At 46.3% G+C, this 19,466-nt stretch overlaps 1 protein-coding gene across 1 annotated transcript in view; it reads right to left on the bottom strand.

Annotated features, from left to right (window-relative positions):
* Window positions 1-19,466, bottom strand: part of KY (kyphoscoliosis peptidase) — a 47,735-nt gene that overhangs the window by 25,999 nt on the left and 2,270 nt on the right. Inside the window, exons 2-5 of the mRNA XM_019437134.2 lie at window positions 18,202-18,264; window positions 14,312-14,374; window positions 4,209-4,283; window positions 1,334-1,396 (exon numbers count right to left, since the gene is read on the bottom strand). Of these exons, the coding sequence (XP_019292679.1) occupies window positions 1,334-1,396; window positions 4,209-4,283; window positions 14,312-14,374; window positions 18,202-18,264 (264 nt within the window). The remainder of the gene's footprint in view (window positions 1-1,333; window positions 1,397-4,208; window positions 4,284-14,311; window positions 14,375-18,201; window positions 18,265-19,466) is intronic.

The raw sequence follows: 19,466 nt of genomic DNA, 5'->3' as shown, positions 1-19,466 counted from the left end.
AGCCCCTAGAGGGGTTTGGTCCCTTTGACCCTAGGCCTCTGACTGGGTCCTCACCACATCCCGTGCTATGACACATCCAGGACCTGAGGACTGTTCCTCTCTGAAGAGGAGGCAGACCGTGTGGGGGGCAGGCAGGCTATGTAAACCCTACCCCAAGGCTGTGGTGTCACCACCAACCTAGTATTTTCTTTCTTCATTTTTCTACTTCTTTTATAAGGACCAAGATATTTCCTGGACCCTCCATAATCCTTGTGTCCTGTACAGTCTTACACTGGGGCTCCCTGAAAGCCCAGCACCACTGTGGGTCACTCCTCTGGTGCTGGCGCTGGGATTGCTTGTCTCTCATCACTTAGATCCCTGTCAGCCCCTGTCCTGTGTGGTCTGAGCGCAGCCCTTGTCCAGCCAGCCTCTCAGAAGGGGGTGGGGACCCGCAGCAGGTCCTCAGTGCCTTTTCCCTCTGTGGAATCTGGCTCTTGCCATTCTCTGACAAGGGCTAGCAGGGTGACCTAAGTGGATATGAAGTGAACTTACATTTAACAAATTTCTGCTTGGTATAACTGCAGAGTTATACCAAATGAGGTCTCCCCCGCCCCCATTGAGAAGAAGGATGACATTTCTAAAATGGGACTGAAAACCCTATTACTAGTTTTACCCTTTCTTGGTTCCATTTTACAATATCTCAACATTAAAAATACCCACAATGATTTATGCCTCATTACATTTACCTTCTGAAGAGATTATATAAGATCTAAATATGATTTTGCATAAATACATTTAAAATACCAGTGGCATTAACTAAATTATTCTAACTTTAAAGCAAAACAATGGGAAGAAGTGCCAAGCTCTCCCAAACCTTAGATGCCATCTGGTCTATGGAGAAGAAAACTGAGGCCCCAGGAAGGTGAGGGAGGGACAAAAATAGGACTCAAAGCCAGGCCATCGATCACCCCATTCAGGGTTCTACCCTCTGTCCCATTCTACTTATTCATATGCCTCCTACCTTACACAAGTTTGGCATTCCATTTAAAGTTAACACAGTTCTGAATTCTGTGTTAATTCTGTTTAATATGTTTTCTGTAATGGGCTGCCTTGTTATTGGGGTTTATGCTTTAGCTTTGGGCTCATATGGTGTGTGAGCTTTTCATTACTCTGCCTATGTCCATGGCAGACCTTGCTAATCAATCATGATACTCCTCCCCACCCTGAGCCCAGAGGTAGCCCCAGACTCTCATAGGACCCAGAGAGCCATTTCCAATTGCCTGGAGACTGGCCCATGGGGCTAAACCAGTTCACCATCTCACAGAACGGCCCTGGAGAAGGACCTGCAACTTACCATGGGCATCTTTTGCTCCAGGCTGCCGGGGTCTTGTGTTTCCATTTTTATCACCTTGCAAACCTGCAATATCCCAAAGGTCAGAAGTTGAGACACCTGAGAAGTCAAAATGCAAGCACAGACGATTCTTTTTGTGGTGGTCCTGGCTTCTGACCCCTCCTCTTCTATGTCTGTGCCCCGCCTTCTTGCTCCCATATTCACCCACCATCTATTACTGCTGGAATTGTTCTGGACTTCCTGCTGAGGCGGAGGAAGGACTGACAACCAGGGAGGGAATGACAAGAAAGAGAACTGCAGTCTGTAAGCAAAGGCAGAATTTACCCCGACATCAAAACTTTGTGTTCCTCAGTGGGTCCACCTACAGCCTAGAGCTCCTGCCTTCCTCTGGATTCCCCTGCCATCTTGGAACACAGCTGGAGATGCCAACAGCACCAGTGAATTCATTGCCACATAAGAACTGACCATGGGAAGAAATGAATGTGGGCGAGGGAAAGGCAGTTTCTTTCTTTTTTTTTTTTTCCCCAATATATGAAATTTATTGTCAAATTGGTTTCCATACAACACCCAGTGCTCATCCCAAAAGGTGCCCTCTCGATACCCATCACCCACCCTCCCCTCCCTCCCACCCCCCATCAACCCTCAGTTTGTTCTCAGTTTTTAAAGTCTCTTATGCTTTGGCTCTCTCCCACTCTAACCTCTTTTTTTTTTTTTTTTTTTCCTTCCCCTCGCCCATGGGTTTCTGTTAAGTTTCTCAGGATCCACATAAGAGTGAAAACATGGTATCTGTCTTTCTCTGTATGGCTTATTTCACTTAGCGTCACACTGTCCAGTTCCATCCACGTTGCTACAAAGGGCCATATTTCGTTCTTTCTCCTTGCCACGTAGTACTCCATTGTGTATATAAACCACAATTTCTTTATCCATTCATCAGTTGATGGACATTTAGGCTCTTCCCCTAATTTGGCTATTATTGAGAGTGCTGCTATAAACATTGGAATACAAGTGCCCCTATGCATCAGTACTCCTGTATCCTTTGGGTAAATTCCTAGCAGTGCTATTGCTGGGTCATAGGGTAGGTCTATTTTTAATTTTCTGAGGAACCTCCACACTGTTTTCCAGAGTGGCTGCACCAATTTGCATTCCCACCAACAGTGCAAGAGGGTTCCCATTTCTCCACATCCTCTCTAGCATCTAGTCTCCTGATTTGTTCATTTTAGCCACTCTGACTGGAGTGAGGTGGTATCTGAGTGTCGTTTTGATTTGTATTTCCCTGATAAGGAGCGATGTTGAGCATCTTTTCATGTGCCTGTTGGCCATCCGGATGTCTTCTTTAGAGAAGTGTCTATTCATGTCTTCTGCCCATTTCTTCACTGGGTTGTTTTTCGGGTGTGGATTTTGGTGAGCTCTTTATAGATTTTGGATACTAGCCCTTTGTCCGATATATCATTTGCAAATATCTTTTCCCATTCTGTTGGTTGCCTTTTAGTTTTGTTGGTTGTTTCCTTTGCTGTGCAGAAGCTTTTTATCTTCATAAGGTCCCAATAGTTCATTTTTGCTTTTAATTCCCTTGGGGAAAGGCAGTTTCTATGGAGCCGAAGCCCAGAAAAGTCAAGCAATTATTAAATTATTCCTCAGGAAGGTTCAAGGGCAACCAAATCCTATCAATCCAGGACCCGTTAATGCAGAATGGTTACCAATAGTTATTAGACTCCTGGGAAACAGGAAAGGAGCTGCTGATTTGAAACCAGGTCAGGAAGATATGGGTCCCTGATGGAGCCAGGGGGAGCTGAGGAGGCAGGTTGTTTTATGCCCTTGAAGCCCACCAAAGGCTGTAAATATAACAATGGAAGGTTGCAAATGTATAGAGGCTCTGAGAAAGAGTTGTCCTTGTGTTTCTTGCACCTACATTTTATTTCCATCTCCATTCTTTGATAGGGTAATGAGGGTTCAACATAGTAGCTAGCATTTATTGTGCACTTACTATGCCTGCCTTGTGCTTTATATTGACAGTCTCATTTAACTTCACAACAGTCCTATGAAGGAAGCTGAATTATTTTCCTCTTCTTATAGATGAGGAATTTGACTCCACAAGAGAGGTTAAGCTACTTGCCCAAGGTAAGAGCTGAGATCTGAACCCAGCCTGTCCGCTCTATACCTGACTGCCCTTCTGAGACCCTGACCTCTGAGGGCTACAGGACAAGGCAGGTGGGAGGGCCTGCCTTGCTCAGGCATGGACACAGAGAGAACCTGAGCTCTGGATGCTCTGTAGACTTCATTCCTTGGCCAGCATTTCCCCAGGCCCCTGTAGCTATAAGGTAGACAGATGCCCAGAGAGGACCAAGAAGGGAGTGGAAAAGACATCATGGGTCTGACCCCATGCACCTTGCACTGAAGGCAGCCAAACATGGTGGCTAAGAGCACAGGTCTCAGTCAGACCTGGTTTTGACCCACTTCCTAGCTAGTCCCTTCACAGTTATTTCACCTCTCTGGGTCTCACTTTGGTGATTTAAAAAGTGAGGCATCTATCAAAGGGTTAAAAAGTTAATGAATGTAAAATGCTTACCACTGTGTATGCCACTTTTTAGGCAGACAATAAATGGTATCTAAGAACAACACTCTTGTGATGAAATTCATCTTTAGCGAAGTGCTTTGTGTTACCCACACCTAAGTGCACAGACACAAGAACAGTGGGTGTTAGATATGGAGAAGGGAGTCCCTAGAATGAAGCTGTCATGCCTCTGCCTCTTTCCAGTGTGTAGGCCTAGGTTACTCCTCTCGTGCCCCCACAAGATGCCCAGGTTGGACTCTGGCCCATTAAGTGACTGTCACTCCTCCCTCCAGCCCTCCACACACGAGCAGCCCTGTACGTACGTACGTTTAGCCAAGGAGAACTTCTTGAGCAGCTGGGGCATGGCATCTCGAGGGTGGACCTCCACAGTCAGCTGTGTCCCTGCAAAGGAATGGGAGGTGACATTCTCAGCCAGATGCTGCTAGCAAAGGGTGCAATGTCCCATGACAGATGTTTGAACAACAAAACACGATTGGTTTTAAGCTTTCTTCTGAATATACAAGTAATTCTTGTTTAAAGAAATGAAAAACAAAATACAAGCAGACAGTTTCCAAACCCAGGCAAGATGAAATAAGAACACTACCTTGTCTTTTCCAGTGAATACAACTATAAACCTTGGAAAGAAAGCACGGAGCAACTATTTGAGGACTCTGTAGTCCTCTGTAAATCATAGAAGGCAAGTCAGGGAATAAGATTAGCATTTAAAGCATCACTAAATTTTCAGTGAGTTTACTATTCCCTTTCCCATATGGTATTACTTAGACTTGACTCACAGGCAGCCCCAAACCCAGAAGTGCACAGTGGGTACAGGGAAATGGTGCTCCAAGAGAAGCTCTTTCTTCCAGCTTGTGGAGTAAGAAGGGAAACCTCTAAGAGTCAGAGAGCATGGGGGAAATCCCCTGTTGGACCTCCCCCATCCCTTTTTTCTATTATCTCCCCATTCAGCCTCTAGGAAAGTCTGTTGGTAGGGGTGTAGCAGTGAGTTTGTTGGTCAGCCCAAACCTTAAGCACTCGAGTCTTCGAGGGAAGCTATGATTCCCTAGAGTGTGGGAGCAAATACTCACTGTTTTTTCTCTCTCTCTGTTCCCCACTGATTGTCTCTAGATGTAGACAGAGTTGTGAGAAGTGCCTGGCAGAGTGGGGAAATTAGAGTCCAGCTTTTGTGCTGGAGAGTTGAGAAGCGGGTTGTGAAGGGGTGGGAGCTCAAGAAAGCAAATCCATACAGTTATGGATGAACTCTTGTGGTCCCCTCTGAGCTGAGCACACATGGATCTCATCCTAAACATTATACCACAGTCTTGGAGAACTAAACTACGGTGTAGACCAATGCCTAGACTGGCTACTGGGGGTGCATGTTCTGAGAAGATCTATAGAGTATTGCAAAGGCTACAATCCAAAACTATACAGTGTAGGAAGAACGAGGAGTATCTCTACCTGAAAGGAAAAGATAATCAACAGATGCTAACCTCGGGATGATAAAGATTTTGGAATTATCAGACTTTCAAATAGCCATGGAAACCATGCTCTAACAAATAAGGGCAAATAGTCTTGAAATAAATGGAAAGATACCAAGAATCAGCAAAACATCAGAAGATACAAAGAAGAAACATAAAATTTTAGAGGAAAAAAATATAACAGTTTGAAAAACTATCTGGATATGCTAAATAATAAAAATAGAGATGACAGAAGAGTCAGTGAACTTGAAGAAAGATAATATAAGAAACAGAGCAGAATGAATTGAACTTCAGAGACCTGTAGGATAATACTTTAAGGTCTAACATTCATGTTACTGAGATCCCAGGAGGAGAGGAGAAACAGTGTGGTAAAAAAAAAAAAAAAAAAAAAAAAAAAACAATTAAAGAAATGGTGAGAAAGTAATCAATGAAACCAAAAGCTGATTCCTAGGAAAGATCAGCAAAATTGATAAGCCTGTAACCAGATTGACCAAAAAGAAAAAGAGGTAAGACACAAATCAGAAATTAAGACACCAATATCAGAAATGAAACAGATGAGAACACTACAGATCTTGTATGTATTAAAAGAATAATAAGGGAATACTACCAACAACCCAATGCACATAATTCTACAACTTAGATGAAATGGATCAATTCCTTGAAAGCTACAAACTACTAAAACTCACCCAAATAGAAAACCTCAATATCTCTACATCTATTTTGAAAACTAATTGTAGTTCAAAATCTTCCAGGAACAAACAAAGGCCAGGTCCAGTTGGTTTCACCAATAAATTCTAACAAATGTTTAAAAAGAAATAAGATCAATTTTTAAATAAGATCTTTCAGAAAACAGAATAGTAAATATTTCATTGCCCATTATATGAGGCCAGCATTAATCTGATACCAAAACCAGGCAAAAACAGTATAAGAAAAGAATATTACAGATGAATCTTTCTTATGAACACAAAAATTCTCAAAAAATATTAGAAAATTAAATCCAGCAATATAGTAAAAGAATACCATGGCACTGCAAAGCTCGTTCAATATCTGAAAACCAGTTAATGCAATTTGCCATATTTGCAGGCCAAAGAAGAAAAACCACATGATCATTTCAATGGGTGCAGAAAGTACATTTGACAAATTTAACATCTATTCATGATGAAACTTCTCAATAAACTAGGAATAGAAGGGAACTTCCTTAATCTGAAAAAGAGTGTCTAACAAAAATCTACAGCTAACAGCATATTTAATGGTCAAAAATGAAATGCTTTCCCCCTATGACTGGAACAAGGCATGGATGTCCACTCTCACTGCTCCTAACAAACATTGCACTGGAAGTTCTACCCAGTGAAATAAAACAAGAAAAAGAATAAGAAATAAGAAAAGAAGAAAAGAAAAAAAGAAAAATAAATAAAAGTCCTATAGATTAGAAATAAATAAAACTCTCCTTATTCACAGATGACATATCTATGTGTGTAGAAAATACCAAGTAATCTACAAAGAAAGCTCCTAGAACTAGTAAGTTTAGCATGGTCACAGGATACAAGGTCAGATACAAAATCTATTCTATTTATAGTCACAATAAATGATTGGAAATTGAATTTAAAAATCAATATTTCCCATAGCTCCAAAAATTGAAATACTTAAATATAAATCTAAAAAAAAAGTGCAAGAGCTGTATGTTGAAAACCATAAACTATGATCAAACAAATTAAAGAAGACTTGAATAAGTGGGAAGACATACCATGCTCATGAATTGAAAGACTCAATATTGTTGTCAATTCTCCCTAAATTGATCTATAGATTTAATGCAACTTCATTCAGACTCCTTACAGGAATTTTATAGATGTTAGATATAGGCAAGATAATTCTAAAATTTAGATGGAAAGATACAGCAACTACAGTGGCCAAACCAATTTTGAAAAAAAAAAAAAGTTGGAAGAACCAGCTATTTGATTTTAAGATGTGCTATAAAGCTACAGTCATTACACAGTGTTATACTGGCAAAGGGACAGATATATAGATCAATGGAGCATAATAAATAGTTAAGAAATAGACCCACACAAATATGGCAAAGTGATTTTTTACAAAAGTGCAAAGACATTTCAATTAGAAAATGGGTAAAAGAAGAGATTACAGGTGGCATATAAGCGCGTCAAATGATGTTCAATATGATTAGCCATTAGGAAAATGCAAATTAAAACCACAATGAGATATCATACCTATTAGAAGAGAAGTCATAAAAAATAGTGATAATACTCTACGTTGACAAGGTTGTGGATAAATCAGACCTCTCAGACATCGCTGGTGGGACTGTGAAGTGATACAGCAACTCTGAAAACAGTCTGTCAGGTTGTTATAAAACAAAACATACACTGAACATCTGACCCAACCACTGCACTCTTGAACATTTATCCCAGAGATATAAACACTTACATTTGTTCATACAAAAACCTATACACAAATGTTTATAGAAGCTCTATTCATAATCACCCCAAACTGGAAACAGCTTAAATGTCCTTCAATGAGTGAATGGATAAACACCCTATGGTACATCCATATCAAGGAATACTTCTCAACAATACAAAGAAACTCTTAGGAGAGACAGGAGGATGTAACCACTGACATTCTGCACAAGAGGATTTTGGGGTGACAGAACTGCCCTGTATTCTGACTGTAGTAGTCAGAATATGAGCATGCGTTCTGTATGCGTTAAAACCCATGCAAGTATATGCCAGACAATTCAATTTTAGTAATTTAAAATAAAACAAAAATAAATATAAGTACCAGTTGAGCAAACAAGCCTGAGAAGAATTAAAACAAGAACTGGATGATCCAGAATGATACAAAATGGAAATTCAAAGTCCAGAGCAGGATTATAGTAAACACCTGCTTCCTTCTCGAGTCTTCACACGTCAGTGAATCTGGTCCTATGTCATCGTTTTAAGTGAGCTGGATAGTACTCTATTCTGCACATCGTTTATAATCCATATAAGCAATCCCTTTTGGTTGGATAGTTAACTTCTCCCAAATATTTTGCTATTAGAATCAGTGATGCATGAACATTCTTATACACATCTCTTTACACACTTTTCAAATCAGTCCCTTTGAATACATTTTTAAATATGGATCTTTTGCTGTATTTTGGCAAACTTCCCATGAATGATTTTATCAGTTGATCACACCAACAGCACAAGGGAGTGTCCATTTTGCTCATTCTTACTGTGTTTGATTGCAAAATTCATCACAAAACTTCGTACTTCCAACGAGAGGTCTTTTGTTCTGTCCCTTGAATTTGGGCTATCTATAGGACTTGGTTTGTCTAGTTAGCATGGGATGTTAACAGAAGGGGTCCTGGGGAAGCTCTGAGCGTAGGTCTCAAGGAATTTTGCAGCCTCCACTCTCATTCTTGGGATTCTAGCCACGACTGCCGTGTGAATGAGCCCAGGCTAGCCTGCTGGGGGTGGAGAGACCACGTGGAACAGAGCAGAGGCATCTCAGGTGAGGCCACCCTACCCTACCTGGTCTCCAGCCAACTTACCAGCTGACCACAAATACATGAGCAAGCCGAGCCAAGACCCGTGATGAACTGGGCGTATCTCAGGCGGGAACGCACAGCCAACCTGTGAGCTGGTAAATGCTTATTATTTTAAGCCCCTGAGTTTTGGGGTGGTTTGCAATGTAAAAATAGATCACTGATATACTCACTGACGTGTGATTTTATCAATCTCTGAGATTTTTATTAATGAACAATGGCATCTCATTTTTGTGCATTTAATTTTTAATGTATTTTCATATAGTTATTTGCCATTTGAAATTCTTATTTTGTGAATTGCCTATTTTCCTAGTTGTATTATTTTTTCCTTATTAGTTTTGTAAGAGCTCTTTTTACTAACCCTTTCCCTGCTAAATGTATTGCGATGATTTTCACAGAATGACAATACTGACTATCTTGTATAGCTCAGAAACTTGCTCTGCATGCCAAAGAGGGTAATTCTCAAACAACTTAATAAGATACAATGTGACCTTCCCAGGTATTACTTTGAAGGGGTTAACCTTCACTTTGAGGGTAGTTTCTAGTACATTCACTGTCAAAGAAAATCAGTGTGTGACTTTATAATTAAGACTTTAAGCATTTCAGAGTTTAAAGCATAATTCAGTTCTGGTTATAGGATCGAGTGTCAATGCTAAGAGCAAACACTTCCTGTGTGTCTTCCCATGCTGCGTGAAGCACAGGTCTATTCTCCTTTGCCTTTTTACTTTTCCCGTCTGAAACACTTTCGGGTGTTTTTCAAAGTGGGTGCCAAGCTGTACTTGGCTACAAGATGCTTTACAAGAAAAGGATTTGAGAAACATGCCCACTGTCTCCCTTTTTGTGGGTCGTAATGTGTAATGCTCTGAGAAGTCCTGCAGAGAAGAAGCTAGTTTGACCCAGTACTGTTTTGTGAAACACAATTTGGAAAACGCTGGACTGCAACAACCTCCAGAAGCTTAAAGAAGGTGCAGAACTGAACAACTTGGTTTAGTCAACAGCAAACCTCTTCCCCCAACTTCTCACATCTAACATACAGGCGCTTCCAACCACCCCCAATTCAGCCCTGGCTCTTTGTCCAAGAATGAGTGATGTGAGAAACTAGGTACTGGTAAAGCGGTGGTAAAGGTGGACATTGAGGTATTCTCACACCCGGATGTGGTCCTGTTCTGCAACCTCCACCTAGCACCATTTCCAATCCCTTCTCTCTTTCCTGAACTTCCTCTTCCCTCCCCCTTCTTGGACAGGGGCCCAATTTCCAATATCCTCCTGAGCCCCACTTCCTGACTCTCCCCCAAAGAGGCGCTGCTCATCAGCCCCCTGCTGAGGAAAACACAGCTCCTTAGCCTTCCTGATCTGTGGGAGTGTGATACCCACTCTTGTCACACACAGGTGTGTGAGGGCATTTTCGGAGGCCTCTCTGCCCCAGAAACTGGGCCTGGGTGTGCTGTCACAGGTAAGCAGCAGTCACTGGAGAGCCCTGTGCTCCCTAAAGGAGTGAAATGGTAAGATTTTGCAGTCTACTATATTCCCGTATCACATCAACTCTTAATCTAAGAAGAAAATTAATTTGACCAATTTCCAATGAATGAGAGTGGAACATCATTTGGAGCAAAATTTAAAATAAGATCTAAAACCTAACTATAGTCAGATACCATTGCACCAATTTTAACAGTCACGACCAAACCCACAGGAGGTCCTTCCCGGGACTTCAGGTCACCTGGCTGGCTCTCTCATGGCGTCCCTCCCTGGTTCTACCAGTTGTCACCGAAATACCACTCCTGAGGCTGCAGCCCTGGCTGTCTTAGTAGCAGCATATCAGCAGTTGCTTGAGAAGTGCCTCCCAGGCCCCTGCCCCAGGTGCCACCAGCTCCATGTCCTTTCCTCTTAAGCCCTCAGATCCGGAGATGCATCAGGAAGTCCCAGAACGTCCCTGCCCGTGGCCCTACTGCCTTGGGTCTGCCTTTTACCTGGTCGGGAGAGTTCTCCCTCCAGTGGGTTCTCCCCAGGTCTCTGCAGGTCTGAATCAGGATTTGTCTAAAGCCCTAATTTGCTCAGAATATCTAATGCAGAGATGGCAAACAGATTTCGTGTTGTTCATTAACTCTGACTGGCTGCAAGTAGCTGCCTGGAGTGTTGATCAATTAGCAAAGACTGTCAGGCACGTGTGTGTGTTATGAATGTGAGTGTGTGTGAGCGTGCACACGTGGGGGGGTGGCGTCTGTGTGCCTAGGGCTGCAGGATTCAGGTCAGATACTTGCTATCCTTGACTTAAGGTGCTCACTAACGTTTTCTGTACCTGGAACCCGGGTTAATAACCATACCCAGGTTAGTAGCCGGGTTCCTTGCCTTGGAATGTTCCTCTGCAGTAGCTGAGAGTCAGGAAGCCTCAGCTAAAGCATCTGTAATTTAAAAACGCCCTTAAAGGGGCGCCTGGGTGGCTCAGTCGGTTAAGCGTCCAACTTCGGCTCAGGTCATGGTCTCGCGGTCCGTGAGTTCAAGCCCCGCGTCGGGCTCTGTGCTGACAGCTCAGAGCCTGGAGCCTGTTTCAGATTCTGTGTCTCCCTCTCTTTCTGACCCTCCCCCGTTCATGCTCTGTCTCTCTCTGTCTCAAAAATAAATAAACGTTAAAAAAAATTAAAAAAAATGAAATAAAAACGCCCTTAAAGAGCCCCAGGGTAGGTGTTCAGCAGGGTTGTGCGTGGTTTCAGCCCAGGGACTGGTAGTCCGCTTCAGTGCAGGAAGCCTAGTGCTCTGACAGCCCAAGAGCAGCATGCTGGATGATGACAGGGACAGTCTAACTCTGCAGAACCCTCGCCAGGCTCCACTGGACGCAGCGTGAAAGGCCCACTCAGCAGCCCGAGTCACCAGGTGACAACCTGACAGCTGAGTGGGCTGAGATGGCTGGGACACCAGCCAGGGGGTGATGAAGGGTGTCTCTCGCAGCCCTGACCGACCCCGGCTTTCACCGGGCTCTTGAAAACACGGGGCCATTCATGATCCCTTCTGCAGCACGGAGCTCCACAGGAGCATCCCATATCTGGAAACATGGCCGTTTGACCCCAGTGCCTGCGTGACCAAAGAAGGAATGGAGTGTCTGCTTGGGGACAAGGGTGCATGACCGGCAAGAAAGGAAGCCTCAAAAGAAAACTGGCTCCTCAGGAACCACTTTTGGGGCCCCAAGTCACAGGGGCTCCAGCAACCACCCTCCTGTCTCCTCCCTCACACACCCATTACAGATTAATCTTCTGAAGCACCCTTCCGCATGGAGATCCGAGACTCCACTGATCTGTTTGTCAGCTGTTGCATAAAATTTATCATACCTGGTGCTCCCTCTCCTGGATGCTCTTTCCCAGATGCCCACATGGCTTGCTCCCTCACCTCCTCCCTTATTCAAATGTCACCTTCTCAACTACTCTGTTTTAAATTGTACCCATGTGGTAGGCTGCATAACGGCTCTTAAAGATATCCATGCCTTAATTCCAGGAACCTGTGAATGCTCCCTTATATAGGAAAGGGGACTTTGCAGATGTGATTAAGTTAAGGATCTTGAGATAGGAAGATCATCCTGGATTATCTGGCAGGCCCTAAGTAATCACAAGGATTCTCATAAAACAGAGTCAAGAGATTCAACTACTAATGTGGAGAAAAGGCCATGTGACAATGGGCCAGAGAATGGAGTGGTGCAGGTGTACAAGTCAAGAAGTGCCAGCAGCCTCTAGAAACTGGAGGAGTCAAGGACCAGATTGTCCCCTAGAGCAGGTGGGTGGAACGTGAGTGGCCCATGAGAGCCAGGGTGTGGTGTGCCAAGTGGGGCTCTGGTGTCTGGTGGGCCCCATACCACTCCTGTCTGTCTGGGACACTGTGGGGACAGTGCAGTGTGGAGGTCTGGCAGGTGTGCCTGACTCGGGGACCACAGTACCCCATCTCAGTTTTCTTGTGCACAAATGGGGATAACACCATGGCCCTATCAGGGGGCGTAGCCAGAACTAAGCAAGATTGGCGGTGGCTAATCCACTTTCCTTTTCGTGAGGTATTGCTTATTTTTGTTTTGTGGTGAGCTGTGTGCTGCTAGTTCACTTCAGGGAAGCAGGGGGGCCTGGGTTTGTCTTTGCAGGGCTCAGGGCAGGGGGCAGGTTGTGGTGGGCCCACTGAGGGGGGCCTGCTGTGGAGCCATATTCCCCGGAGTTCTGCCGTAAGATACACTGGTCGGTGTCGTGCTGGTAACCCATCTTGACAGGCCCTTCCTCACCGCCTGCCAGTGCCTTTCTGTGGTGATGGTGGGTTAGTCTGTGATTCTGAGAGCGATTCCGTGAGAGACTCCGAGTCCTCCAGGGACTCCTACTTTGCCACTGCTCCCTGAACACGAGCAGATAATTTCTTTACAAGTTAGGACATCAGTGCTGAGAGCAATAGGGGTGAAATCTTAGGGCTGAGTCTATGAGAGCTCTCAGATAGATACCAGGCCCTGAGTCTTTAATGCAGAGCAGGAGGCCAAGGTGGGAGGTTATTGGTGGGGAGGGGGAGAGGAGGGGGCTGAGTAGGGGGTGGGAGTCTCTATTTAACCTGGCCTCCCCTCCAGCCGGAGCTGTAAAGCCCTCCCGTCTCTATCACTGTAGCCTCACCACCCCACATACCCTGTGTTCTCAGATCTGGTCAACTGCAGAGTCAGCATGGTGATGCCCTTGCCTGTCCTCCCAGAGCCCCGGAACCCATCCCAGCAAAGTGAGGATTCTCAGGGAAGAGCTCTCTCAGGGAAGGGCCCTCTCACTTCCCCTTGCCGAGTTAAACTCATCCCTTGTGGGGAGGGCCCTGGAAGACTCAGACTCCGGTGTGACTCAGGAGGAGGGAAGGCTTGGAGAGTGGGTAGGCAGTGCGGAGGCCGGTTTCCAGAGTCGTTGTGGAAGCAGGGCTGTGTGAGGGTTAACAGCTGAGGCCTTGGTGGTGGCTGTAGCGGGGTGGGCAGGTTCCCCCAGCTCTGACTCTCACCAGCCATGTGCTCTCGAACATATGACAACTTTTCCAAGCCTCAGTTTACTCATCTGTAAATTGAGGACAGTTAAGAGGGCCTATCAGATAGGTAAGCTTCATTTACATGAGAATAATTATGTAAATGGACCGGCAGGGTGCCTCGCACTCGGTTAGCACTCATAAATGTTGGCTATAGTGAAGGCAGCAAGGGTGAAGAGGACAGCTGTTGAGTTCTGTGGCCCAAGGACTTTATCACTCTATCCCATGCAGCCTCTCACTGTTTCCCATGGGACACGGGGAGAGGGAGAAGAAAAAGGTGCTCCAATGTCCACAGGGCAGAGGGGATCCTGCTCCCCACAGTCTGTGCTCTGCACTTGCTGTCTCTGGCCTGGGCAGCGGATCCAGCCACACAGGAGCTGGAGGAGAGGTCACGGGTAGCAGTGAATCCTTACCTTGGTTGTCGTAGGAAGTGATGACCTGGGTCTGCTGAGGGTGTTGTTTCTCTGCCAGGTTTCCTGTAGATGCAAGACAGAGGGACCTGCAGTGGCCACAGGGACCGTGGAGGAGTTTGCCCCAGGCAAAGCAAGGAGCAAGGAGCTGTGTGCGTCCGCCAGAAAGGTGAGCTGGTGGGGGTCAAGCTCACCCCAGGCCTGGCTTAACCATGCGCACACCCACGAGCACATCCCCATGGTGTACACACGTGGGAATAGGCACAGTTCCACACATGAATGCAGAGGCAAATGACTATGAACCCGTGTGCACACACCCTCACACCTCTCAGCAGGTGCCAGCAGAGGCTGGGTTTCTTCTCCATAAGGTGGGGACAGCTCCAGTGGGCTGAGTGACCATAACTCCCAACTTTAGTGTCACCAGGCTCAGTTGCCAAAATACAAAAAGATGCCTCGCTGATCATCATGCCTTTCTATCCCCATTTTACAGCGGATGAGCCTGCTGCCTGGAGGCTTAACTTCTGGCCAAAGACCCTCCTGCCAGGGTAGGTCAGACTGGGATCTGAACCCCAAGTCTCCTGATTCCTAGCTCAACCTCCTCCTCTGAGAAAAGTGGGGGCAGCCTTCCTAGCTTAGGAGTTGGGGTGATTGCCGCATGGGTCAGTTTTAGAGACATTTGCAGGGCATCCGCTATGTGATAGCTCTCTCCATGCACGAAGGGTATTTATGTCCTGGAACACAGAGCTGTCCTCAGAGCCTAGTGGGGTCAGCTTGCTGTGGAGAAATGCCCAGTTCCTGCCACAGGCCATGAAGGGGGAACCCACAGGCTTACCTGCCCCTCCTATGGGATGCAACACCTTCTGCTACATCTTTCCCTTAACAGCTGCTGTGGTGGCCTGGTCTTGCTGAGGCTGCTTCAGAGGGATCAAGGGAGGGGCTGGAGGAGGGCCAGGGTTGTGGCAGCAGGGGGTTCCCCCACTGTTACCACCCTCACCTGCCACCTTCTCCCCTGGCCTCACACTGGTCTGCAGAAACGGTGTCGAGCCTGACATTGGAAGTAGCCACTGGGACCATTGCCTGGGCCTGGAAATAAGCATGCCTCTGGGGCACTGGCCTAAGCAGGTTCCATTCAGATGACTTCCCTGGACCTGATCAGATCTGCCACTCAGTGCTTCCCACACCTTGGCCTAGGTAGAAGCCAGTCAAGGTGGGTAGGCAGGTCACTGAGCTGGGCTGGACTTGTGATCCAGCTGGCAGGGTCTTGCCCTGGAGAACCTGCCTGCTCCAGCCTTCTCCTATGAGCAGGCCCAGCCAGGACCCTCACCCCATGGGCTGAGGTTGGTGGGTTGGCCAAGGGCTAGGAGCACTGTGTGTGCCAATCCAGGGTGATGCTGGTCTGGAGCTCTAGGCCAGACTTAGGCGAGGACAGGGAGGCCACCTCCTTCAGGCACAGCTGGCTACTTCTCTGCTGGGCTGGCCGATGAAAGAAACAGGATCTGGGAGGGAATCCTCAAGGAGGACGATTGGCTGGCATAGCTGCTGTGGGTATTTATAGTCAGGGCTGCACAATTGGTTTCCCTGTGGCTGTGGGGTGTCAGTCCCTGTGCTGCTAGGCAGACTTCAGCCAGGACCAAGGAAAGCAGCCAATCACAGTAGGGGAAGCCCGTTGCTGGGCAAGCTAGTGGGGTTGGCTGGGCCCAAACACCTGCTGCTCGGAAAAGTTTGGAGCAGTCCAGGCTCCCCCCACCCTGCCAACGCCCCAGCCCAAGGAGTGCACAGGGCAGCAAGAGGGGGAACATGTGCCTTTTTGGATCAGCTCCATGTTCAGCCACATTTGTGCACACTCCACCAGCATAAGCCGTCAGCTGCCTCCTTTGCAGATGAAAGCCGTCCAGTTTCCAGGGCTGGGTGCCTTGGGCACCAGCAAGGCAAGTATGTACCCAGAATCTTGCCATTAGAAAACACAGAAAAAAAGCTGTAATTTTAACTTCTGCATGCATGCAAACGTGCAATTTGAAAAATAAATAAAAATAAAATTTTACTTTAAATTACATGTATCAGTGGAGTGGTGCAGCCATCATTTTTTCCAAGCTCAAGGCCTCTGTAGAACCTCTCTCCAGCCCTCCATTTACCTGAAACTCTCCGTTCTCGGGTAGTTTTGCAAGAACTACTTTAGTGATCTTCTTTATTTAATTATTTTTTAAAAAATATTTTTATGTTTTTTTAAAGTAATCTCTACACCCATCATAGGGTTCAAACCCACAACCCTGAGATCAAGAGCCACATGCTTCACCAACTGAGCCAGCCAGGTGCCCCATGATCCTATTTATTTTGTTGTATTTTTCCACTAAATTTCCCTCAAACCAGGGATGCTAAAGATGGTAAAAATAGGATAAATTTACTATATTTCAATCTTCTAATGTAAGAACGTGGCCAAGAAGCCATAAGATGAATTTCAGACAACTCAAGGTGAGAGAGCTGTAACAAACGAAGATGCCTTGTCTCTTTCCTCCCACTGCAACCCACTTGCCCACTTACCCACTTGTACACAGGCCAAGCAGTGCATATCTGTACCAGCTGCTGTGCATTTCTGCAGCTGACAGGTTTCTGGTGGTCTGATTCTTATAATTCTCATGAGCCTGAAGCATAGTTTTGCTAACTTTGGCATTTGCTTCAGTACAGCCAGAGTTGATGCATCTATCGCCCTATGGCCTCGTAACAAAGTTAAAGAAGCCATCCCACCATGTATGCCCATTAGCCAGGACCCTGAGGGGTGGTCCTCAGGGCAGGGGTATGTCTTAAGGACAACGTGTCCCCATGCACAGGGCAGGGGACACAGGAAAGCTCTTCACTTCCAGGGAGTTGAGACTCTATTGCAGTGAAAAGCATCATGATTATAACCATCAATGTGGTGCCATGAGGGCAGCGTTCCTGACTATCTTCATCTCAACAACTGGATCCCTGCCTGGCACAAAGTAAGCCCTGTAGAGCTTTATTAAGGGAATGAGTGAATGAATTTACTTTCAGAATTTCATCCTTCCCTTTTGTTACTGTCAGGATGCAGAGCATAGCTGTTTGGTCTTAGGCAATTGGGGTCCTGATTCCCCATCTGCAGAGGGTCATGGGGGGGTGGTATCTTCACATTGGCATTTGATGGGCCCAGGTCTGACTGAGCCCCCTGATGGAGCTCTGGGAGGGGAGGTCTAATTCTTAGTAGAATTCTCATGTGCCTACAGTGAAGTTTCACTGATGTTTGTTCTGGAAGCTGGGCTAATGAATCTGTGAAAGGTACAGAATAAGGCCTAGTATAGTCAGTCCATGCATGGCACTCCCAGAGATGTCCTGGGCCTGTTCCCTGCAGGGCAACAGATGCCTGGCACCAGAGAAAGGAGGCTTTGGAAACTGACTTCTCTGAGCTTATTGTATTCTGGGTCCCAGGCCATCCGGGAACCATAGAACCCATCTCCCTAGGCCTGGAGCAATAATGTCCCAAAGCAGGCCACTGTCCTCTCCATTTGGAAAAAATTTCAAAGATGGTTGCCCTGCATGACATAAGCAGCCCCACCCCCAGTGGGAACACACTCAAACCTCACCGTGCCAGATGATGCTAAGTCCTTCCCTATATATAGCCAGTGAACAAGTGGGTGCTCAACCTTATGGAATTGCTCCCCTCCCTTCACAGCGTCCAGGAAACTGGGGGACCTGATCTCAGGGAAAACTTTCTAGAGTCACAGCAGCCCCAGAGCTTTGCTGAGTCATGAGCAGCTACTTCCTGAGTGGTTAGATGTCTAGAGCCAGTTTTCGAACATGTGAAATCTAATGCTTCCAGTCATTTTTCAATGTGTTGAATTACAGAGATTGAAAGGAAAACAAAATGAAAAGAGAGAATTTACCATGCACGTCATTTCCTTCGAATTTCTGCCATCTCCGGATTCCATTTCCGACACCCTGGAGTCCTGTGGGATAACAAGGTCTGGAGTGAGGTTCTCAGTGGCCGGGAGACCCAGGCCAGCGAGTGACAGGTCAGTTGCAAATGTATCTGGGGTGAAGTGGGGCTGGTGGAACTTGGCTCTCTCAGGATTCAAGGGGGACTGCCTGTGAATGAGATGCACTTTAAAATATTAAAACAGTGGTTTCCAAGGATGGTGGGGTTGGTTATCAGCATCATCCAGGGAGAATTTTCACGGTGCAGATGCCTATTCTTCACTCCACATCTCTACCTCTTAAATATGGAAGTATTATTGTAGAAGATGTTTGCCATTGATTTTGCCTTTCTCTTCCTGTATGTGGTGAATCTCCCACTGTTAGGGTCATGATGTGAGGTGGGGGATGGGCAAAGATGGTCCATCCCTGTGGGAACTGCAAGTGATTGTTGCCTACTCTCCCAGCCTCCCTTGCAGCTAGAGCATGGATATATGTGGCTTAGGCACAGCCAGTCAGATGCACCTGCGTCTGGTTCCATCTTGGGACCTGGTGATGCAAGAGGGAAGGGAATGGAAGTGCATGCGCACTCTCTCTCTGGTCCTGGCTGAAAGTGGTGGCTGCAAGGTCGAGTTCCTGGCGCAGAAATGGCGTATGTTCTGGCAATGGGAGCAGCTGCAATAAAATCAAGTTCCTGGTGAGGACGGAGTATCTAGGGCTCCTTGGTGGCAACAGAGGTTTCCTCACCAGACCAGCCCTGCTGTGCAGCTTATGGCACTCTTCCTGGAAGCTGTGCCTCTAGCCTGGTTCTCCAGCCCTTTCAACCACTCCTCAAGTCCCTCTGTCCCTTCCTGATGCTCTTCTATTCTGCAGAGCTCTCCGCAGGCAAGATCTGGGGCTTGTGGCTCAGAACCCTCGCTGACACACATGTAGAGTAGAATACACACATCACACTGACTTTGGGGATGAAACCTGACTTGGGGCAGGGGACTTTAGGCCACCTCCTCCATGGCTAGGGGGTATATGACAGGAAGTGAGGGCACCCAGGCATATTTTTGAGAAGCACTGCACAATGGAAAATGCTAGGGCCATAGAGGGAAAGAGCAGAGAGCATCTGTTGGCAGCCCAGATCCCTGGCACATGCTGCCTTTGCCTCCTTTCTCTCTGACTCTTTTCTGCCACAAGGACAGAGCAGAAAGCCACCCAGTCCTCTGCACCGTGACAGTAATGGAGCTCA

The sequence above is a fragment of the Panthera pardus genome, unplaced genomic scaffold (genome assembly GCF_024362965.1).
Source record: "Panthera pardus isolate Hobbes unplaced genomic scaffold, ASM2436296v1 HiC_scaffold_16, whole genome shotgun sequence".
Lineage (NCBI taxonomy): Eukaryota > Metazoa > Chordata > Mammalia > Carnivora > Felidae > Panthera > Panthera pardus.
The sequence above is the reverse complement of the archived record's forward strand: the minus strand, read 5'-3'. Positions and strand labels throughout refer to the sequence as shown.